The sequence below is a fragment of the Equus caballus genome, chromosome 9, assembly GCF_041296265.1.
Source record: "Equus caballus isolate H_3958 breed thoroughbred chromosome 9, TB-T2T, whole genome shotgun sequence".
Classification (NCBI taxonomy): Eukaryota; Metazoa; Chordata; class Mammalia; order Perissodactyla; family Equidae; genus Equus; species Equus caballus.
The window spans coordinates 51,663,139-51,688,421 of NC_091692.1; the positions used below are offsets into that span (position 1 = coordinate 51,663,139).

The 25,283-nt window shown below is 36.7% G+C and overlaps 1 protein-coding gene across 14 annotated transcripts in view; it reads left to right on the forward strand.

The window, feature by feature from the left end:
- The window catches only part of SLC26A7 (solute carrier family 26 member 7), a 132,265-nt gene that overhangs the window by 52,865 nt on the left and 54,117 nt on the right, over positions 1 to 25,283 (forward strand). For 12 of the 14 annotated variants that reach the window (XM_070222268.1, XM_070222269.1, XM_070222279.1 and 9 more), the window contains one exon: positions 2,316 to 2,480. The exons of the other annotated variants lie outside the window; for them this stretch is intronic. In XM_070222268.1, the coding sequence (XP_070078369.1) occupies positions 2,316 to 2,480 (165 nt within the window). The remainder of the gene's footprint in view (positions 1 to 2,315; positions 2,481 to 25,283) is intronic. 14 annotated transcript variants of the gene reach the window in all.

Below are 25,283 nucleotides of genomic sequence, written 5' to 3' on the forward strand. Positions count from 1 at the left end.
GAGTGGTTGGTGAATCACTTCAGGTTAGGTGACCTTTGTTTCTTAGGCGTGAGAATCATTAACCTCTCTAAGTAGGTGCCAGGATTTAGGAAACAAATGAAAAACAGAGGTAAAATGGAAATGGTCTATCCAAGGCCTCCCATAAGACTTTGCTTCTCAAAACAAATGAAGATAAGATTGCTTGGCATACAGATGAGAACTTTCCAGCATTACATGTATGCGTAAAATTCCACATGTGTGAACAGTTTTCACAATTTCAAAGATTTGGATTGCTTGTATGCTGCATTTAGTTGAAATGAAAATCCAACTCTGTAGTCTTTATCTTACCCCAATAATATGATAATTTCATCCTCATGGTCTGTAAAAGTTAATGTCATAATTTGAGACGAACTTACTAGTAGAGAGATGCTTGGGAAAAATTGGTTCAATGTTTTTCTTAACTGATTGTGTTTTCAGGATGAAAATGAAGAAACTGTGAATAAGAGTTGCCAAGAAGATCGGTGTGTTCCACTTGTACCTATAATATTGATTGATTGGGTATTTCCCTCAGGACATTCTATTTTAAAAAACAGACACATAGCTTCTGAAAAAATGTTAGTAGTAGAAGCTACTGCTTTGGGTTCCTGTGTTAATGGAAACAGATTGCCTGATTTCTACATTGGCAATCCATATTTTTTTCTGTATTACATATTGAATAAAAGGGAGCTGCTAATTTACAAACTATTCAAATATGTTTCTTTCTGCACTGGTAAATTCTTTGAAGTTTTCCAGAGTTGGAAAATGTGGGGTGGCCCATTCTATATTTTCAAAACTGGTGGCTGGTTTTCCATCCTAGGTAAATATGTATGACTCCTCACAATATTTCTGGTGCATCACATATGTCACACATTTTACAGGTTTCATGGCTCTTTCATATATTATTTCACATTCACTTTACAACAGTTCTACAAGATAAATAGCAGAGACATCACTCTAATGATTTATAGATGATGATGAGGCTCGGAAAATTTCAGTAGGTTTTCAATAGTCACAAAGCTAGGACATGGTGGAGTCAGAATCAGAACTTTGGTCTTCAGATTTGAGCCCAGGAAACTCCACAAGTTCAGAGCATTATTGCTTTGGCCAGGAGTATTGCAATATGATAGAAATTATATATTTTGCAATTTATGCTCTGGTGGTACCAGATAGCACTTTATACTTCTCATTTTTATCCCTGTGACCTCTTGATAGAAGGAGATCTCATTGCCATTCTTCCCTCTGATTTCTTTAATAATTAATTTTATTTTCCAACAAGAATTTTAAGACCAGATCTAAATATCATAATTGACACATTAACATGACCCACTTTGTGTCCCTTTTCCAGTGTGGATACTCATGAATGTGATTTAATGTAACTTTCAAAACAGTGAGTTTTATTTTTTGCAGTTTCTGTGACTGAGTTTACACAGTTATATTCAGTCAAAGAGTGGGCTATCTCCTAAAAGTGCTGTCTCTGGCAAAGGAAGAACACTAACCATTGTAGTGTTAACAGTGAGAGAGAGGAGAGTGTTGATTCTTCCTGTCATCTATTGCCCAGCAGAGCTCAATGCACGTCTTCTACTCAGAGTTGATGATTTTGTCTGGTCGTGAGATGGTTTGGCAATGGAGCATGATGCTAGGAAAAGGAAGGAAATGTTTAAGGAAACTGATTTTTCTACTGATACCTGGGTTTCTTAAGACATATCCCTTTAACTTATCTCTCTTTTGTTCTTCTCCATATACAAATAAGTCCTGATATCTTCTTATTGATATTGGCCCTTTAGAGCCACTTGACAGAGTATCTAGTCAAAATAGTATGTTTCCACTGTTCAGAACCTAGCAGAAACTCAAGAAATGTTTTTTTCTCCTCAGTGCTTTTGAAGTTTTAAGCCTACTGTGTGTAAAGTAGTGAATCATGTTGTTTTGATGTTTAAAAAAATTATGAATATAATCATGAAAATTTAAATTTTCTCTGCAGAATCCCATATTTTAACTGATTTGAAGCTATTTCCCTTTTTTGTAACATGTGTGATTAGGAAGAGAGAAAAAAGAAAAGTCAGTATTCAGGAAAAAATGTGTATTGACTTTCATTGAAGCATTGAAGTGGTACCCAATAACATTTGGAAAGTCTTAGAACCTAGTAATGTTCTCAAGAAAACTCAAGATATTGAATACATAATATTTAAGAAACCTGTTTCACATTAGTTCTCTATGTCTGTGCAAGATGAAAATAGAATATGTCAGATATTAATCCCTCTAGGAACCTTGGGAAATTTCATCTTCCTTTGTCCTCTTAGGTGGCCATGTTTGTGCTACAACTGGGCAGTGCCACATTCCTGCTCACGGAGCCTGTGATCAGTGCAATGACAACTGGGGCTGCCACCCATGTTGTGACTTCACAAGTCAAGTATCTCTTGGGAATGAAAATTCCATATATATCTGGACCACTCACATTCTTTTACGTGAGTTTTCCATATGTTTTTGTTCATATATTTTCGGTGTATGTGTGTCACAAAGTAGAATTTGGTTAATTACGATACTGAGATTGTTTTTATATTAAAGTAACTTGGGCTTAAATATAGTCTTTTAGGATATTTTAAATGTGTTCTAGGGTATGAAACTAATTTAATCAGTAATATCTACTGATTTTGGAAGCAATTCTTTATAATAAACAATTGGATATAATATAATCCGGGGGAACAATTGGAAAAAAATCACGAATGTTTTTGTGAGCCAGATATGTTACCAAATTCTAATGGAAGCCATCTACTTGGTTTTAAGCCCAATTTAACAATAGTATGCTCTACCACATTCTTTCAACTCTACCACATTCTTTCTATATTGTGAGCCATGGTCTGGATCAAATCAGAGGCCTGGTCAAAATTGGTGTGTGGAGCCCCAATAGCAGACGATCAGTTATTAAAAGCAACTTGAACCTAAGAGAGGAACATGGGGCCTGTTTCAACATATTATACTAATAACACTCCATTGTCGTTGGTGTCTTTTTGAAGCTGACCTAAAACCTGTGACTGCCGAAGAAGTCACATTCTATTGGAGCTTTATAAGAAAATGAATGTCTTGTTAATGATCTTGAGAGCAACCAAACTTTATTTTAATTTTACATGTAGAGGAGGAAAAAGATCTTTTCCTTCTACTCTTCCAGGTTCTCAGCTGGGGCCCCTATAACAAAAGACAGATTAACAGGAGAAAAACAAACAGAAGTTTATTAATATGTATATCTCATACATACATGAGAGAAACTTAGGGATGAGCAACTCAAAAGAAGTGGCTAGAACTTAGGCTTAAATACCATCTTCACCTAAAACAAAGGAAGAAGGGTGTGGGGGAGGCAAGTTATGGGAAGGTGGCCAGGAAAAGTACAGAAAACAAGGGTAAGGTTTGTTATACAGATTTGAAGCATCTGTTGTGATTTAGAGTAACCCTTTTCTTCCTGCTTTAGAGAGGGAGACACCTTACAAATGGAGATTTCCTTTATAAATGTAAATTTCCCCTACAAAAGGGTAACTTATACTCTGTTTTCAGAGTTTCCCTGTGTCTGCTGTTCCTCAAAATAATAAACTCAAAATAATCCTTATGCCAAAGAGGGATATTTTGGGGTGGCATATTCTGGTCTCCTAAACTGTAATACTGTAAATTAAATAATATCAATGCTTTATAATGAGAGTATTCTTATCCTTAATTTTCTTGATCTTAATGACTGAAAAGTAGCTTAATATATGGAAGTACAGAATTTATCTAATCTCTGTTATTGAGGTGGTTTGTGGTGTTTCACTATTATACACAGCCCCCCTTTCTTTGTATGTTATTGTCTGTGTCACTGATTATTTCATTAGAATAAATTCCTGTTACTGCCCAAGGGAGTCATCTGCCCACCACAAGACATGCTGATAGTCAAGAAGCAAGGTGGTAGGAGAGAAAGGGTTTTATTACAGCTTGTTAGCAAAGGGAAAGATGGCTGACTAATGTCTGAAAGAACCACCTTACAGAACAGACTACAGGCCAGTTGTGGGAGAGGGGGGCTGTTCTCTAGGTGGGGAGGCATCTGGTCCCTGGGTGGAGCAGACATCTCATCTTCAGTTCTTGATAATCTTTTATTTTACTGGATGGGCATCAGATGCTGGAGCAACACCCTATACCCATATCTTTCAGTTGTCATTGATGATGGCTGTCAGCATAGACTCTGCCCAGTGGTCATAACATTCCTAAGGAACTCGAAGGAACAAAGTTATCAACTTATTGCAGCCAGGAGGGGCCTTAAAGTCTAAAGAGCATGTCTATTTCATGGAGGGTGCACATCCAGCTGGGTTAGTTAATCAGATGCCATTGAAAGTTACCATATGATTTATTTTCTACAGTATGGCTTCCTTTATGTCAGCCTTGTGCTGAGTCAGTATCCTTCCTAGTAATGGAATTACTGGATCAAATGGGTATAATATTTTTGCTAAACTTCAATCTGAAAAGTTATACCAGTGAATATTTTATTTTCACCTTATCATTGTCAACTCTGATTATTACTGTTTTTAAAATTTGCCATTTTGGTATGTGGAAAATAGTATCACTTATTTGTTTAAATATGTGTTTCTCTGATTAATTGGTAAAGTAGTTAATAAAGATAGTAATGTATGCAACATGGAACTGGAAGCCGATTCTGAATTTTTGTTACTTAAGTAAAATCCTACTCAGTGACTCATTCATTCCAAGAAAGCTTAAAACTAAAACAAAAGCGCTGGAGCTGGCCTGGAAACAACATAACTCCAAACTCCAGATCAAACAAAATCCGAACAAGACAAAAGTAGCTGTAAGCTGTCAGGTGACTGGTCGAGGTAAGACTTTTGGTGACACCAGGTCTATACAACTGAACCAAATCTGTGCTAGATTCTGCCTTGAATGACTTCCTTATTTGTGCATGTGCCGTGTAAGGGAATGTGGGCAGGTTACAAATTGGCCTTTTCACTCATATTCACATACACAAGGTTATCCCTCGTTTCATTATGTGTGTTAAAAGAAACAGGGTAGCCTGGTATGGGAATGACATGTAGTCTTTAAGCTGGTTTCTCCAGTGACAAAGTGCATAAAATGCTATATTAAAATGTTTTGTGTATGATTTCTTTTTTCTATTTTATTTTCTTGTGAGGTAAACTGTAAGCTACTTTATCTTTGCCTTGTAGGTCAAACACTGTGTGGCTTTTGCGGAGAGGTTTCTTTTGTAAATTTTCACACTGAAAAGAAATCAGATTTAGAAATATTTTTAGATCGGTGACTTTAAATTTATGTTACAGTGGTCCTTTGGTATCTGCAGGGGCTTACTGCCAGGACCCCCAGGGATACCAAAACCCAGTATGTTTAAATCCTTTATTTGGCCCTCCTTATCCATGGTTGCATATCTGCGGATTCAACCAACTGTGGATTGGTTCAACGGAACCCACGGATATGAAGGGCAGACTGTACTCAGGTGGTGGAAGCTGCTATGCTTTGTGTTGATGGAAAATAAAGAAAAGTTGCTCTTGCTTTTCAGCGTCACAGAGCGCTGTACTGTTAGGCTGCTAGATTAGAATGATGCTTTGGTTCTTTGTCAGGGTTTCAGAATGAATGCTGTTAAGTCAATGTCAAAAATTGTGGTGATCTGGGCATTAGATTAAGAAATAAATTTTGCGGCGCCAGCCTGGTGGTGCAGCAGTTAAGTTCGCACATTCCACTTCAGCGGCCCAGGGATCACCTGCTCAGATCCCGGGTGTGGACCCACCCACCACTTGCCAAGCCTGTGGCAGGCATCCCAATATAAAGTAGAGGAAGATGGGCACAGATGTTAGCTCAGGGCTAATCTTCCTCAAAAAAAAGTAAATAAATAAAAAAGAAAAAAATAAATTTTGCATCATGCATAGGTTACCCTGGGACATTTGGGAAGTGAGTTTTGGTATAGTTAGGCTGAAGAATCTGTTGATAATGTAAATCTGAACTTGCCCCTGGATCATTTAGGTGGGATATGAAGGAGCAGAGCTGAGCTCAGCACAGAGATATAGAACAGAGGACAAAACAGAGGCCTTGGTCATCAGGTCAAAGAACCTAGAGGAGAGTCAATTAACACATTTTGGGGATTATTCACTCTTTGACTGTGTTTCCTGCTTCTGAGTTTTCACACTGTTATATACTTTTTGAAAGCTACTCAGGCTGATGAAAGATAATGTCACTGATATTCCTTGGGACATAAATTAATATCTACAATATTTGAGATTCTTGCACAATGAGCCATCACCACTCCTAATTGTCTCAGCTGGAACACTCATTTTTCTTGAAAGAATTCAGGTTTGGCCAACAAAAATGTCCATTAATTAATTCTCACAGTAGCAATCCTTACCAGCTACTTTAAGAGAAAACACAGCCTCTGCCTTTATCCTGTTCTTAGGGCACTGCAGATTGGGGGCTCTCCCTTCTGTCACTCAGACGATTTCCGCAGTATGTTCTTCCTGAGGGATGTCTGATTCTGTACTACTGAGAGAATCTAATTCTCTAGTTTGAATAGCTAAGACCTCCATCACTTTGGTTGCTCTGGGCTAGCAGATGTTCTTGCCTCAACAAAATATTTTTAGGGAGCAATTTAAATCAGGTACAGGTACAGTATGTGCTCAGCTCTGCCTTGTCAGATTATAGAACAGACTTCCAATAGGTCTTCAGAAATAGATATGACATAATACTTTTCTTTCTTCTGTGTCTGGCAGTCAGAGCACATGTCACCATTGCCAGCTAAACTCAGATGATTAGGCCACTTTTTCTCTTCTAGCAGAAAACTGTTAACCAGCTTCCTCATGTAAGGGGGCTCTCCAGAAGTGTTAAACCCTACTAAAGCTTTTGCTGGTCCTTTGAGTGTCTCTCCCAGAATTCCTGGGATCTGCATACGCGAAGGCAGCCACTGGAGCACTCTTGTGACCCACTATATTCCTAAGGAAAATGGATAGAATTAGGCCTAATTCAGCTTTTTATTTAGCCTTCCTAAATCCCTTCACATATAGTATTTTTCTTTTCCCTTCATTCGTTAAGTTTTTTCTCTAAATTCACATACTTCTAATAAAACTCTCTTTTAAAATTGTGGCCATTTTTTTTTCCTGAGGAAGATCAGCCCTGAGCTAACATCTATGCCAATCTTCCCACTTCATATATGAATCACTGCCACAGCATGGTTGATGCATGGTGTAGGTCTGTGCCCGGGATCTGAACCTGCGAACACAGGCTGCTGAAGTGGAGCACACCAAACTTAACCACTATGCCATGGGCCTGGCCCCTAAAATTATGGCCATTTCTTAATGAAATGAAAGCATTGCACATTCTTCTTCAGTTATATAATGAGTAAAAATTAGTGTTTTCTGAGTTAACTTTTAGCTCTGGTGATTTTCTTAAGGCCCATACAATCAGGTAGACACTAATTGATCTGTCTTTTCTTTTCCTTAGAAAGAGGTTACAGGGGAAAGAACTTTAAATCTGAGAAGCCTAGATTCAGATCATACCTCCAGCCATGACCAATTGACCAAGGATCTTTGACTTCCAGTTGCCTTTCCATAAATTGATGATAATTCTACTTCTTGGGGTTCATTCCTGGAAAGAAATGCCTGGAACATAGTGTATGTTCATTAAATGGAAGCCATTATCTTTGTGCTAGCAATGAATAGTTGGATATAACAAATTAGAAGTTTTTTAAAAGTGCTGTGTGAGTACTAGATACTAATGCTTTTATTCTGTAAATGACTCTTAATCAGAATGATAAATCTAAGTAATAAAACAGTTATATCTCTTTTTTGCAACTTATAAATAAAGATGAATTCAAAATTTATAAAACTTTAAAAAATAAATACGTCTGGGAAGATGATACTCCAAGCTAATAGTGAACATAAGAAAGCAGGTGTCACCATACTATATCAGACAAAGTAGACTTCAAGGCAAAACAGGTAAAGAGAGACAAAGAGGACCAGTTTATAATGATAAAAGGGACACTCCACCAAGAAGACATAACACTTATAAATATGTGTGCACCCAATACAGGAGCACCAAATTATGTAAAGAAACTACTAACAAAACTAAAAGGAGATATCAACAAGAATATGCTAATAGTAGGGGACCTCAACACCCCACTAACACCAATGGATAGATCATCCAGATAGAAAATCAACAAGGAAATTGTAGAATTAAATGAAAAATGAGGCCAGATGGACTTAATAGGTGTATATAGAACATTCCATCCAAAAACAGCAGGTTACACATTCTTCTCAAGTGCACATGGAACATTCTCAAAGATAGACCATATGTTGGGAAATAAAGCAAGCCTCAACAAATTCAAGAGGATTGAAATAATATCAAGCATCTTTTCTGACCATAATGCTATGAAACTAGAAATCAATTACAAGAATAAAACTGGGAAAGAGACAAAGATGTAGTGATTAAACAACATGCTACTGAATGACCAGTGGATGATTGAAGAAATTAAAGGAGAAATCACATATTATCTGGAGACCAATGAAAATGAAAACATGCCATACCAACTCATTTGGGATGCAGCAAAAGTGGTCCTAAGAGGGAAATTCATTGCAATACAGGCTCCCCTCAATAAACAAGAAAAATCTCAGGTAAGCAATCTCAAGCTACACTTAACAGAATTAGAAAAAGAAGAACAAACAAAGCCCAAGGTCAATAGAAGGAGGGAAATAATAAAAATTAGAGTGGAAATAAATGAAATTGAAACAAAAAGACAGTAGAAATGATCAATGAAACAAAGAGCTGGCTCTTTGAGAAAATAAACAAAATTGACAAACCCTTAGCCAAGCTCACTAAGAAAAGAAGAGAGAAGATTCAAATAAATAAAATTAGAAATGAAAGAGGAGAAATCACAGTGGATAACACAGAAATACAAAAGATTATAAGAGAATACTATGAAAAACTATATGCCAACAAATTGGATAACCTAGAAGAAATGGATAAATTCTTAGAAACATACAGCCTCCCAAAACTGAATCAGGAAGAAATAGAGAATCTGAATAGATGAGTCACAAGTAAAGAGATTGAAACAGTAATCAAAAGCCTCCCCCAAAATAAAAGTCCAGGACCAGACAGCTTCTCTGGAGAATTCTACAAACATTCAAAGAAGGCTTAATACCTATCCTTCTCAAACTACTCCAGAAAATTGAGGAAGATGGAGCACTTCCTGATGCATTCTGTGAAGCCAATATCACCCCGATCCCAAAACCAGACAAGGACAACACAAAAAAGGAAAACTACAGGCCAATATCACTGATGAACATAGACGCAAAAATCCTCAACAAAATATTGGCAAACCGAATACAGCAATATTAAAAAGATCATACACCATGATCAGGTGGGATTAATACCAGGGACGGTTCAACATCTGCAAGTCAATCAACGTGATATACCACATTACAAAATGAGAAACAAAAACCATGTGATCATCTCAATAGATGCAGAGAAAATATTTGACAAGATCCAACATCCATTTACGATAAAAACTCAACAAAATGGGTAGAAGGAAAGTACCTCAACATAATAAAGGCCATATATGACAAACCCACAGCCAACATCATAGTCAATGGGGAGAAACTGAAAGGCATCCTTCTGAGAACAGGAACCAGACAAGGGTGCCCACTCTCACCACCCTTATTCAACATAATACTGGAGGTTTTGGCCAGAGCAATTAGGCAGGAAAAAGAAATAAAAGGAATCCAAACAGGCGATGAAGAAGTGAAACTCTCACTGTTTGCAGACAACATGATCTTATATATAGAAAACTCTAAAAAATCCATCAGAAAGCTACTAAAAGTAATCAACAATTACAGCAAAGTTGCAGGGTACAAAATCAACTTATATAAATCAGAAGCATTTCTATACTCTAATAATGAAATAATAGAAAGAGGACTCAGGAACACAATCCCGTTGACAATCACAACAAAAAGCATAAAATATCGTGGGATACGTTTAACCAAGGAAGTGAAAGACCTATACAATGAAAACTACAAGACTTTCCTGAAAGAAATTGATGATGACATAAAGAGATGGAAAGACATTCCATGCAAATGGATTGGAAGAATAAACATAGTTAGAATGCCCATACTACCTAAAGCAATTGATGGATTCAACACAATCCCAATCAGAATTCCAATGACATTCTTCACAGAAATAGAACAAAGAATCCTAAAATTCATATGGGGCAACAAAAGACCCTGAATTGCTGAAGCAATCCTGAGCAAAAAGAACAAAGCTGGAGGCATCACAATCCCTGACTTCACAATACACTACAAGGCCATAGTGATCAAAACAGCTTGGTATTGGTACAATAACAGGCATACAGATCAATGGAACAGAATTGAAAGCCCATAAATAAAACCACACATCTATGGACAGCTAATCTTTGACAAAGGAGCTGAGAGCATACAGTGGAGAAAAGGAAGTCTCTTCAACAAATGGTGTTGGGAAAACTGGACAGCCACATGTAAAAGAATGAAAATCTACCATTCTTTCACACATTCACAAAAATAAGCTCGAAATGAATCAAAGACTTACAGGTAAGACCTGAAACCATAAGATTTCTAGAAGAAAATATAGGCAGTACACTCTTTGACATCAGTCTTAAAAGGATCCTTTTGTACACCATGTCTTCTCAGACAACAGAAACAATAGAAAGAATAAACAAATGGGACTTCATCAGACTGAAGAGCTTCTACAAGGCAAGGGAAAACAGGATTGAAACAAAAACACAACCCACCAACTGGGAAAAAATATTTGCAAATCATATACTCGACAAAGGGTTAATCTCCATAATATATAAAGAATACACAACTCAACAACAAAAAATCAAATAACCTGATCAAAAAATGTGCCAGGGATATGAACAGACATTTCTCCAAAAAAGATATACAGATGGCCAATAGACCTAGGAAAAGATGCTCATCATCACTCATCATCAGGGAAATGCAAATCAAAACTACATTAAGATATCACCTTACATCTGTTAGAATGGCTAAAATAGCCAAAACAAAAAATAGCAAATGTTGGAGAGGTTATGGAAAAAAAGGAACCCTCATACACTGCTGGTGGGAATGCAAACTGGTGCAGCCACTATGGAAAATAGTATGGAGATTTCTCGAAAAATTAAAAATAGAAATACCATATGACCCTGCCATCCCACTACCGGGTATCTATCCAAAGAACTTGAAATAGTTAATTCAAAGAGACCCATGCACCCCTATGTTGATTGCAGCATTATTCACAGTAGCCAAGATGTGGAAGCAACCTAAGTGCCCATCGACTGATGATTGGATAAAGAAGATATGGTATATATAGACAATGGAATACTATTCATCCATAGTAAAGGATAAAATTGTCCCATTCAAAACAACATGGATGGACTTTGAGAGTATTATGTTAAGTGAAATAAGCCAAATAGAGAAAGACAATGTCTGTATGACTCCACTCATATGTGAAAGTTAAACACGTGGACAAAGAGAACAGATTAGTGGTTACCAAGGGAAAGGGAGGGTGGGGGGTGGGCACAAAGGGTGAAGGGGCACACCTATAATATGACTGACAAGTAATAATGTACAACTGAAATTTCACAATGTTGTAAGCTATCATAACCTCAACAAAAAAACCCAAAAAATATACATCTGCTATTAATGAGGGTTGATCATCAGAATTGAAGAAAAGTTATGTTTTTAGTTTGTCTATTCAGCTCATGCCCCCCTCCGCAGTTACAAACCCATTTAATAAATTATACATAGGGTTGCAATATATTTAAAAATAAGCAGAAGCAATAATATTACAAAGGTCACTTCTGACTTGGGACCCTGGCTCACCAGTTAAATCATTTTATTCCCTTTTGTTCTTAAGATTCAAGTATTTGACTGGTAGTTGGTTTCCCACACAGAGAAGAGGGAAAAGTTTAATTCTTCTCTAGAATTAAAAAAAAAAAACTATTTTTTTAAACTGAGAAATAATGATGTATCTTTTTATTAGAAAAGATGTTTTCCCCAAAAGGCATAATAAAAATTATAAGAATTCCTAATTCATATTAGCACACGTAGGTTTCTTTGAGATGGCGCCGGTGTCTCTGCCTATAACAGCCTATGATAAATTTGTCAGAGTTAGTTTCACTGGCATGGCTTTGTACTAGTACTGTTCTAAGTAATTATGTGCAGTGCTGTACATTAAACCGAAGAGCACAAGGCAAGTTTGGCAATATATTCAACTACCCCTTTTGGAAGGTTTTATTTCCTTCCTTGATAATGATGGGTTTCAGAACTGGAAAGCAATTTCATTCCCACCTCCATCCCTGAAGTACAAGCAAAGCACTTTTCTGGTTTGGACATCCCTGAAGGCTGCAAAGCAGGAAACAGAATGTTAATAAAACGGGATAGAAAGGTCAGAAGGAAATCAGAGCCAATGAAACATTTTCTTTTATGGAGAATGAGGTCACAATTAAAAACATACAAATGAGGTTTATATGTGAAGAACAAGTCTACTGTGAAGACATAGGCCCTCTGCGATTTCTGAATCGAGAACACACTTTGGTGGTTTATGAAAGCCCACATTTTCTCTGCAGTTATTGTGACATTTCTATTGTGAGTTGCAGGGATGTTCCATACATCCTGAAAAATGGACAGAATAAACTGAAGGGAAGAGAAAAGGAATGTTCATCTGCAGCTTGATTCAATCAGTGATACTGGGAATAGAAAATGGGGCAGGTTTAATTTGGATACATAACAACTATATGGGAATTTGTAACAGGGGTTACTTTAAAATTCTAAATCAGAGGGCAAATATGCCACTCAACCATGTTGGGGTAAGCTCTTTCCATCCCCCACAATTCACTGAAAAATGCATCACCACAAAATCCGGTGCTCAAGTAATTCAACTTAGTTTTCTAAACAAAGGATGGCTGGATGCCAACCTGGGCTTTGGCACACTTGGTTGTGCGTCTCGTCCAAGTGCGTTTCATGTACCCATGTTGTCTCTAACCATGTAACATACCATACTCCCCTTAGATCACATTTTGGTCTGAGTCTTAATTTATTCCTTAAAGCAATAGTGATTGAATTTATTCCCAGTGTGAGAAGGAGTTATTGATCAGGAATTTATATGTACTGTAAAAAATAATAGAATAGTGTGTGTTTTGGGGGGCTTTTTGTTTGTACTCATGAAAACACAGCCTTGGGTTGAGAGATCAGTAGTTCTCTTGTTTTTCTATTTGTTCATGATACTTTAGGAAGTAGAGGGATTTGGGGAGCTTGATCTTAACAATACCCATTCTAAAATGTTTGATGATGTAATGATACATAGGCAAAGTTTCTAGGAGACATCAAATTCTTAAGAACAGAGAGAACTTGTTCCAGCATCAATTTTGGAAAGATCAGGGATGGCTTTAGGGGTCCCTAAGCAGGAATCTAGGTCTACTTAGAAATGGGATTCAAAGTTAAGTTGAAAGCAAGCTGGGGCAGGGAGAGGGCATGTCTGGGCAATTGTAGCTCATGTTTAAAGACTCCAAGGATGTGAAAGCTGCCTTAAAGAACAAAAGCCAGGGCTGACAGCAGACTTTAGTCTCCCAAAACGGGAGAGTTGGAGGCTTCAAAACCAGCAATGTTCAAAGGAATAATCTGGGAAGATTTTATAAGCTACACATGGATGGGAAGAGATTAGTATGTATCCTCGATTCAGGAACCACTAGAATAGATTTACTCAGCAAATATTTATTGACCACCTCATAGGCATTGAGGATGCAGTTGAGAAATAACATCCGTTTTCCCATTGAGTTTTATCAAAATACTGAGGAGGGATGTGAATTAGGGTGGGAGAAGAAAAACAAATTGGTGAACAAGATAACCTCAGATAGTGTTAATGAAGGAGACCAGGTAGTTATTGAAGGCTGGTAATGTGAGAGAGTGAAGGGGAAATGATAATGCTCACCTTGTATTAAGTTGGAAATTAAATGAGTCATTGCATATAAGATGGCTAGCCTAGTGCCTGGAAATATTAATTCCCCCACTTTTCTACAAAGTGATGAAGTTTAAACCCTGTTTCCCATTCTTTCTACCCCAATCTGCCCTCCCCTCATCTGCTTGTGGTAGAGAAAATATGAAAATTCTCCTTCATTCAGGTTGGAGAGAAGGAATTAGGGTGAACGCACTGCATAGATACAAGTAGTCTTTCACCAAATATACATATGTTAAGAAAAAACAGTCACTATCCCTGTACTTAAAGTGTTTAGAATCAATTTGGCAGGCCTGATTGCTTCCCTTGTACCAACATGATTCTGCTGCTGATGTTGAAGTCACAATGCTGGGGGTGGGAAGAGCTTGTTTGCCTGAGAAGCTGCCAGGTGCCATTGAATCCTACCAGTAAAGACCAAAATAAAAGACTTCAGGCTCCATGGTAGTCTTCCCTTCAAAGGGGTGACATCTCCCCTCCATATCCCAAGGAGAAAGGAAGCACCAGGAAGTTTGGAAAAATCATTTGGTGGACTTAAGGAAGAGAATAATGAGTGAGGCGTTGATAAAATGGTGAAAGTGCTGGTCTAAGGATTCAGAAAGCCTGTGTAACCGTCTTGAATGTCACTCACAAGCCAAGTCACTTGGGGCAAGTCACTAGTTGGAGCCTTGGTTTGTACCTCTATAGAATGAGTGTGTGCAACTGGTTGGTATGTAAGTTCTTTCTGGCTCTCATAAGTATCTTCTTCTAAATATGGCCTTTGTTGAAATCCTTATCACAGCTATCCACCATGCCTATTTATCCATGACAGACACTTAAACAGATACTAATCGTTTAGTAACTGTTACTAAAAGCTCTCCATTTAGTTTCATTTTTGTGTTTTAAAATACTTCTATGTTGGTTAACTTGAAGAGGGGGGAATTTACTGGGAAACATATATGATTCCAGAGGCAAAAACTCTGAAACCCTTTTGCCCTCTATATTAGAGGGCTGCTATAACAAATTACCATAGACTGGGTGGATTAAACAACAGAAATTCATTTTCTCACAGTTCTGGAGGCTAGAAGTCAAAGACCAAGGCAGCAGCAGGGTTGGCTTCCTCTGAGGCCTCTCTCTTTGGCTTGCAGATGGCTGCCCTATTGCTGCCTCTTCAAGGTGGTCCCTCTGTGCATGCACATCCCTGGTCCTAATCTCCTCTTCTCATAAGGACACCAGTTGGGTTGGACTACGGCCCACTCTAATGGCCTCATTTTAACTGAATTACCTCTTTAAAGGCCCCATCTCCCCAAACAGTCACATTATGAGGTACTGGGGAGTAGGGCTTCAACATATAAATTTTAGGGGAACACAATTGTGTCTGTAATACCCTCTTTGAATTGTCGCAGATGTGAGAAGGATTTGACTTAGTAACTGTGTTAGTGTCCTGTGACTACTGTACCAAATTACTATAAACCTGGTGACTTAACACATAGAAATTGATTCTCACATTTTTGGAGGCTAGAAGTCCAAAAGCACAGTGTCAACAAAGCCATGCTCCCACTGGAAGTTCTAGAAGATCCTTCCTTGTCTCTTTGGGCTACTGATGGTTCTAGGCATCCCCTGGTTTGCAACTGCATCAAACCAAACTCTCCGTCTGTCTCTGCATGGATTTCCCTTCTGTTTTAGTGTCTTCTCCTCTTCTGTCTCTTATAAGGGCATTTGTCATTGGATTTTAGACACGTCTGTGTGCAGATTGTGTGAAATGTGTTTTGAGACCAAAGTCTGAACATGGTAGCAAGCAAGTATAAATGTTACCATTTTTTCTGGAGCTAGTCCTGGTTATGTGGTTGATGACTGACTCAAAGTCATATATTCAGAGTTAAAACTCATAGATTACAGGTTAGTACTTTATACCTACTATAAAGTAGCATGCTGACAGATTTATTAAAGTTTGCTGATTGCACTATACTCTTGTTTCTCTAGTGAATCAAAAACCTATTTATGGCAGATTATTGATACAAAGATAGCACAGGAATGATAGATGATAATAATAGAGGGTTTACATGTTCTCTTTGACATAGAAGTATATATTAGAATGTTCTATGTGGTCCCTTTATTGATAGTTCTTTAAAAATATGCTCATCATTGCTACTGAAGAATTGTCAATAATGTTATATACTTAAAATATTAAAATCAGGGGCCGGCCCCGTGGCTGAGTGGTTAAGTTCATGCACTCTGCTTCGGCAGCCCGGGGTTTCACAGGTTTGGATCCTGGGTGCAGACGTGGCACAGCTCATCAAGCCATACTAAGGCAGCGTCCCCCCATGCCACAACTAGAAGGACCCACAACTAAAAATATACAGCTATGCACTGGGAGGCTTTGGGGAGAAAAAGGAAAAATAAAAAATATCTTAAAAAAAAATCATTTTTTCAATCATGAGGATTTCATTATAGCAAAACCTAGAGCAACTAGAATGCTGGTGAAAGGGATATTTTGGTTGACAGAATTTTCTGGTTAGTTGAGTGTTGAGCAGAAGGCCATTTAGTTTTTAACAGTTGTTAATATTTCTAAACATTTAACGTCTTTCTGTTTGCCTCCGGAAGTTTAACAGAGAGGATGTAATTTAGATTTTTCTCCATGCACAGGTTTTTCTATGCAGGGCCTTGTTTAGAATTTCAGTAATTCAGTGAGAAACTACTAAATGTCTATGCCCCAAAAAGTTTTTTTTTTTTGTATTGTGGTAACATTGCTTTATAACATTATATAAAGTTCAGGTGTACATCATTATATTTCAATTTCTGTGTAGAATACGTCATGTTCTCCAGCCAAAGACTAATTACAATCCATCACCACAAATGTGTGCTTAATCACCGATTATGCTCCCCTCCCTCCCCCTTCCTCTCTGGTAACCAGGAATCCAGTCTGGATCTCTATGCGATTGTTTGTTGTTGTTTTTAATCTCCTACTTATAAGTAAGATCACATGGTATTTGACTTTCTCCCTCTGACTTATTTCGCTTAGCGTAATACCCTTAAGGTCCATCCATGTTGTCACAAATGGCCGGATTTCATCATTTCTAAAGGCTGAGTAGTATTCCATTGGGTATACATACCACATCTTCTTTATCCATTCGTCCCTTGATGGGCACCTAGGTTGCTTCCAAGTCTTGGCTATTGTGCAATGAACATAGGGGTACATGTATCTTTACGCATTCGTGTTTTCACGTTCTTTGGATAAATACCCAGCAGTGGGATAGCTGGATCATATGGTAGATCTATTCTTAATCTTTTGAGAAATCTCCACACTGTTTTTCATAGTGGCTGCACCAGTTTGTACTCCTACCAGCAGTGTACGAGGGTTGCCTTCTCTCCACATCCTCTCCAACACCTATTTCCTGTCTTGTTAATTAAAGCCATTCTGACAGGAGTGAGGTGATATCTCGCTGTAGTTTTGATTTGCATTTCCCTGATAGTTAATGATGTTGAACATTTTTTCATGGGCCTGTTGGCCATTTGTATGTCTTCTTTGGAGAAATGTCTGTTCAGATCTTTTACCTATTTTTTAATTGAGTTGTTAGATTTTTTGTTGTTGAGCTGTATGAGTTCTTAGTATGTTTTGGATATTAACCCTTTATCAGATATATGGTTTGCAAATATCTTCTCCCAGTTGTTAGATTGTCTTTTTGTTTTGTTGATGGTTTCCTTTACCATGCAGAAACTTTTTAGTTTTATGTAGTCCCTTTTGTTTATCTTTTCTATTATCTCCCTGCCTGGTCATGCATCATACATGAAAATATGCTGCTAATACTAATGTCGAAGAGTGTGCTGCCTATTTTTTCTTCTAGAAGTTTCATGGTTTCAGGTCTTACATTCAAGACCTGAATCCATTTTGAGTTAATTTTTGTGCATGGTGTAAGGGAATGGTCTACTTTCATTCTTTTGCACGTGGCTGTCCAGTTTTCCCAACACCATTTATTGAAGAGACTTTCCTTTCTTCATTGTATGCTCTTGGCTCTCTTGTCAAAAATTAACTGTGCATAGATGAGTGGGTTTATTTCTGGGCTCTCAGTTCTGTTCCATTGATCCGTGTGTCTGTTTTTATGCCAGTACCATGCTCTTTTGGTTACTATAGCTTTGTAGTATGTTTTGAAAGCAGGGAGTGTGATACCTCCAACTTTGTTCTTTTTCTTCACAATTCCTGTGGCTATTCAGGGTCTTTTGTTGCTCTATAGAAATTTTAGGATTCTTTGTTCTATTTCTGTGCAAAATGTTATTGGAACTTTGGTAGGGATTGCAGTGAATCTGTAGATTGCTTTAGGAAGTATGGACCTTTTAACTATGTTGATTCTTCCAATCCAAGAGCACAGAATATCTTTCCATTTCTTTGTGTCTTCAATTTCTTTCAACAATGTTTTATAGTTTTCAGTGTACAGATCTTTCACCTCTTTGGTTAAGTTTATTCCTAGGTATTTTATTCTTTTTGTTGCAGTTGTAAATGGGATTGTATTCTTAATTTCTCTTTCTGTTCCTTGGTTGCTAGTGTGTAGAAACGCAACTGAGTTTTGTATGTTGATTTTGTGTCCTGCAACTTTACCTTATTCATTTATTATTTCTAAAAGTTTTTTGGTGGATGCTTTAGGGTTTTCTATAGATAAAATCATGTCATCTGCAGATAGTGACAGTTTCATATCTTCCTTTCTGCTTTGGATCCTTTTTATTTCTTTTTCTTGCCTTATTGCTCTGCTTAGGACTTCCAATGCTGTTTAAAATAAGATTGGTGAAAGTGAGCATCCTTGTCTGGTTCCTGTTCTTAGAGGGATAGCTTTCAGTTTTTCTCCATTGAGAATGATATTAGCTGCGGGTTTGTCATATATGGCCTTTCTTATGTTAAGGTACTTTCCTTCTATAACCATTTTATTCAGAATTTTTATCGTAAATGGATGCTATATCTTGTCAAATGCTTTCTCTGCTTCTCTTGAGATGATCCTGTGATTTTTATTCTTCATTTTGTTAATGTGGTGTATCACTTGGATTGATTTGCAGATGTTGAACCATGCTTGCATTCCTGGAATGAATCCTACATGTTCATGGTATATGATCTTTAATGTATTTTATATTCAATTTGCTAGTATTTTGCATTGGTATTTCTGCATCAGAGTTCATCAGTAATATTGGCCTGTAATTTTCTTTTTTATTTTGTCCCTGTCTGGTTTTGGTAACAGGGTAGTGTTGGCTTTGTAGAATGAGTTAGGAAGCATCCTCTCCTCTTGTATTTTTTGGAAGAGTCTGAGAAGGTTATGTATTAAGTTCTTTGAATGTTTGGTAGAATTCACCAGGGAAGCCATTTGGTCCAGGACTTTTATTTTTTGGAAGGTTTTTGATTACTGATTTGATATTTTTACTGGTGGTTTGTCTATTCAAATTCTTTATTTCTTCTTGATTCAGTTTTGTAAGGTTGTATGATTCTAAGAGTTTATCCATTTCTCCTAGATTATCCACTTTGTTGGCATATAGCTTTTCATAGTATTCTCTTATAATCTTTTGTATTTCTGAGGTGTCCATTGTAATTTCTCCTCTTTCATTTCTGATTTTACTTGTTTCAGCCTCTCTCTTTTCCTCATGGTGAGTTTAGCTAAAGGTTTGTCAATTTTATTTATCTTTTCAAAGAACCAGAGCTTGGTTTCATTGATTTTCTTCTATTTTTTTTTTTTTTTGGTCCATATTTCATTTATTTCTTCTTTGATTTTTACTATATCCTTCCTTGTACTGATTTTGGGCTTTGTTCTTCTTCTTCCATTTTCTTTACATGCACTGTTTGATTGTTTATTTGAGATTTTTCTTATTTGTTGAGGTAGGCCTAAATTGCTATAAACTTCCCTCTTAGAACTGCTTTTGCTGTATCCCATAGATTTCGACATGTCGTATTTTCATTTTCATTTGTCTCTAGGTATTTTTTTATTTCTCCTTTGATTTCTTCATTGACCCAATCATTATTCAGTAGCATTTTGTTTAGTCTCCACGTATTTGTGGCTTTTCTGTTTTCTTCCTGCAGTTGATTTGTAGTTTCATACCTTTGTGGTCAGAAATGATGCTTGATATTATTTCAGTCTTCTCAAATTCATTGAAACTTGTTTTGCGGCCTAATATGTGATCAATCCTGGAGAGTGTTCCAACTGCATTTGAAAAGAATGTGTGTTTTGTGGGTTTTGGATGGAATATTCTGTGTATATCTACTAAGTCCTTCTGGTCTAATGGGTTGTTTAAGGCCAGTGTTTCCTTCTCAATCGTCCATTCAGGTGCTCTGTCCATTGGTGTAAGTGGAGTGTTAAATTCCCCTACTATTATTGTGTTACTGTCTGTTTCTCCTTTTATATCTGTTAATAATTGCTTTATATATTGAGGTGCTCCTATGTTGGGTGCATAGATATTTACAAGTGTTATATCCTCTTGTTGGATTGTTCTGTTTATCATTGTGTAGTGCCCTTCTTTGTCTCTTGTTACAGTTTTTGTTTTAAAGTCTCTTTTCTCTGATATAAGTATTGCTACCCCAGCTTTCTTTTTATTCTCATTTGCATGGAGTATTGTTGTCCATCCCTTCACTTTCAGTTTGTGTGTGTCTTTTGGTCTGAAGTGTGTCTCTTGTATGCAGCATATATATGGGTCTTGTTTTTCTATCCAATCAGCCATCCTATGCCCTTTGATTGGATCCTTTAGTCCATTAACATTTAAAACAGCTCTTTATAAGTAAATACTTATTGCCATTTTGTTACTTTTTTTTCTGGGTGTTTTAGTAGTTATTCTCTTTTCTTTTCTTCTTCTTTAGGTCTCTTCTCTTGTGGTTTGATGGCTAGCAGAAATGATTGAAAGAGTATGACCTCGTTTGTTTTTTTTTAAACTAAATTCTGAATATAAGTGTTTTTAGGTTTGGATTTTGCTTCATTCTTATAAAAGGAGAGTTTTTGAAAATCTGATTTACATCAGATAGGATATATCAAAGACAGATTCCTTGAAATTACTGTAGTAGTATCAATGCCTTTCAAATAATAGAACCTCAATAAGCATGTTGAATGAATAAATAAATGATAACTTCAAATCCCCTTAAAATGATACAGCCCAAGTATTGATAGTGAGACAAGAAGAGTCTTGGTCCTTCCTCTTCTTGTCATTGTACTTTTTCAGGGTAAAATCTACTCCTGTTCACAGATTTATTGTTACTATTACTGTGTTAGACAAAAGTCTTCCCTCATTCAACAATATCTATTGAGTGCCTGCTGTCTGTGGGATGCTGTTCTAGGAGTTGGGAATCCATCAGGGAAAAAAATTATAAAGAATGGCCAAATCAGATAAAAACACATTATATAAATAAATTGTGTGTGTGTGTGTGTGTGTATATTTACATGTTCATTAAATGCTCCAGGAGTCTCCCCTCTAAATAAAATAATATGAAGCAACATGTACTAAGGATAGTCTATTTTCATTCTTTGAAATATCTCAAAATAGATTCATTTATACATATCAATATTTTTCATTTTGTGTCATTATAATTAATGGTCAATATTAAGAACTCGTATTATAGTCTCAAAATGAGCTAAACTCCTGTTTTATTAAGCAGATTGGTCAGTTCTGATGAAATAGTTTACTTATTTATCCATACAAGCATAAACTATCTTTGCTTCTCTGAGATCTGGGAAGTGAGTGATGATCTTCAATAGGAATTTTTATCTGCTAGAGCTTAGTGTGTGATAGCATTCTCAGAAGACTGGATTTATACTAGAAATGAGACATTTTAATGTGTGCTTAGGATGCCTAAATCTATATTAAATGAGCCTATGGAATTACGTGTGTGTGCATGTGTATCCTTATCCCTGTCCCCATCTCTATCTGTCCCCATATGCCATCCATCTCCTTAGCTGTAACTTCTCTATGTGGGTCCACATAACAGTCATTAGCATGACATTCCTCATCAGCCTACTTTTCTATTGTGTTCTTTATGCTGGTTATAACAAGCCTCTGCCAACCTCCATGTTCTTTTGGAGCATTTTGTGAGATGTGCTTTACTCTACATGTTGTGGTTTAATCCAGACAGACAATAAAAACCCTGGGGGATTTTCTCATTCCATTCATTCTGGGACGGTCATTTTTATTACTGCAAACACATGTTCTCAAAATGCACAGTACAGCAAGTTTGGTATGGCTTGGGAGTTTTGCATATTTTCCCCCTTCTTATACTGGCATACTTATAATACCATGGATAAAACAGAAAACAGAAGGAATAATTCTCTAAATGCTTTAAAACATTTGGATGTTTGGTGTTTTCCTGACAAATCATCTGAGTGATATTCTCAAATTTATCCTTGCATCATGATAAACCATGAGAAAGCTATGTATTTGAACAAAATTTTCTTGACATCCTTCTAACCCCATTCCCCATAAAATTTAATTTGGTGAGTAGCATTTTAGATTTTTGTCCTGTGCTTTGAGAAAGGAGTAACTAAGAAGTGGAACCTGTTCCTTCACTTGCTGTGAGAATTCTGTGAGCAATTATCATCCACAACATAGAGAGACAGAGAGGAAAAATATTATCTGCATTTCAGATAACTATGATATTTTAGTACCTAATTTTCTTTTCAAGTAGTATGGAATAAAATAGAATACTGTGAAAAAGATAACAAGTAAAGCTATCTGACCCCTAAGTTATTCCTTAGTGTATCTGATTATGCAAGTGGGTTTTTGTTGTTGTTGTTGTTGTTTTAACTGTGTGGACAAAGGGGATTCTGGATTACCTACATTACCCTGATCTCTTGCACCCAGCAAGGCTTCATTTTAACTGAGTACATTTTCTTTGTTTGCAAGAGTTACAGTGTTAATGATAATGTTTAATATAAAATTCAGGTTTGGATAGTCTCATCTCCCGGAAGAGATCAGATCCTTCCTGATCTCTGGAGCAGATGGGTTGAGTCCTTTGATTGGGAAACCTACTGAGTGGAATTTTAAGAGATGCTAAGGAACATAGTCTACATAAGTTCTTTTGACCTAATATTTTTAGTTGTAGTCAAATTATATTTGAGATGCTAAGAATGGAGGGCAAAGAACACCAAAACGTTGGGCTACTATAAGAATAGTCCATGTGCTTAAGTAAAAACTAGTTTTTGGGGCTGGCCCCGTGGCTGAGAGGTTAAGTTCCTGCACTGTGCTTAGGCAGCCCATGGTTTTGCTGGTTCGGATTCTGGGCGCGGACATGGTACCTCTCGTCAGGCCATGCTGAGGTAGTGTCCCACATGCCACAACTAGAAAGACTCATAGCTAAAATATACAACCATGAACTGGGGGGATTTGGGGAGTAAAGGCAGAAAAAAAAAAAAAAGATTGGCAACAGTTGTTAGCTCAGGTGCCAATCTTTAAAACAAAAAACTAGTTTTTATCCCCTGAAACTATACTCGAGACATCTGCTGTGGACAAATAGAAATGAGGTTCAGATTCAGCATGTTCCAAGAGAAGGGGGGAGCTGAGACATGTTGAAGAGAAGCATGAAGGCCTAATTAAAACCTTTAAAATTATATAAATAATGTACCTTTATAAGAGAGAATATGGAAAATATAGATAAGCACAAACATCTCTGTACACAGAGCTATTAACATTACAAACGTATCCATAGATATTTAAAGTATGAAATTTTATTTCATTAAAAAAATACCTGTATTAGTTTGCTAGGGCTGCCATAACAAATACAAACAATTGGGTGCCTTGAACAATACAAATTTATTTCTCACAGTCTTGGAGTCCAGAAGTCCAAGCTCAAGTTGTCGGTAGGTTTGATTTCGTCTGAGACGCCTCTTCTTGGCTTGCAGATGGGAACCTTCTCACTGTGTCTTTCCTGTGTGTGCATACATGTCTGTGTCCTAATGTCTTTTTATAAGTACACCAGTGACAGGGGATTAGGGACCACCCGTGTGACCTCATTTTACCTGAATTACCTCTTTAAAACCTTATCTCATTCTGAGGTGCTGGGGGTTAGGACTTCAACATGTGGATTCTGGAGGGACACAGTTCAAGCCCGTAACAGTGATCAAACGATACATATTTGAAATCTGCTTTTCCCACTTAGCACCATACCAGGAACGCCTTTTCATGTCAATGAATATACGTACAGTCTAACATTGTGTTTAATGGACGTAGACGATTTTGTTGTGTATGTGACCTAGTGAATTGTCATTTCCCCTGCTGCTGTACTCCTTAAATGCTTTCAACTTCTCATTTGCTATTTTAAACAATGCTTCAGTGAATATCCTCGTAACAAGGTCTTGCCACATGAGCTTATGTTTATAGCTTAATTTTCCTAAAGTACAGCTACTGAGGCAAAGGGTAGAACATTTGGAAGTTTATGATACGTTTTATCAGATCACCAAAAGATTGCACCGAATTATACTCACATGGGCAGTATAGAAGAATTCCCATTTCTTCCCCTAAATTTCAGCAACACCGAGTATTATCATTCAAAAATCACTAATAATATGATTAAAGGAAAAATCCTTTTTATTATTGTTTGAATTTACATTTCTTTGATTACTAGGGTGGTTGAGTCTTTGTTCATATGTTTACTGACCTTTTGCATTTCTTTCATTAGTTGTGTATTTATGTCTCTGCCCATTTTAAAATAATTTCTATGACTTTCTACATTTCTATGACTTCAGTTTTTTATATTTAACCCCTCTAGAATTTATTTTATTTTGCTTAATTTTGTTTCAAACACGGTATATTGGATAATCTTTTCTAGAACACAACTGTTGTATGTTTCTGGGTTTTGTTTGCTTTCCAGTTTTTCTTATATATTTTTATATTAGTGTCATGTTGTTTTAATTGGTATTCTATATACATATGTATATAGGTTGTATTAGCCCATTGATATTCTTCTCTTTTAAAATTTTCTTAGCTATTCTTGTGCATGTAATATATATATATGAATTTGAGTATCACTGTGTTAATTTTTCAGACAATAAAATTATAGTTGAGTTTCTTTTTGTCAAACGTTTATGGAGAACCAGGATTGGATTTAAGCTAGTTATTATTTTTCCCTTTTGCCACTCAATTTGGGGTTCTTTAAAATCTCACCTTGTTTTTTTGATGTGAGTAGATCAGATGCTCGTGTAATTATCAACAAGATCCTAAGTTGTTGAGCAAAATGTTTCCAGCAGTTAGTTGAATAGATATAGGCTTTCAGTTTTAGAAAGGGCTTTCATTTTATTCTTTTCTTTGCATTTATCCTACTTCTGCCAAGTCAGATTTTCCAA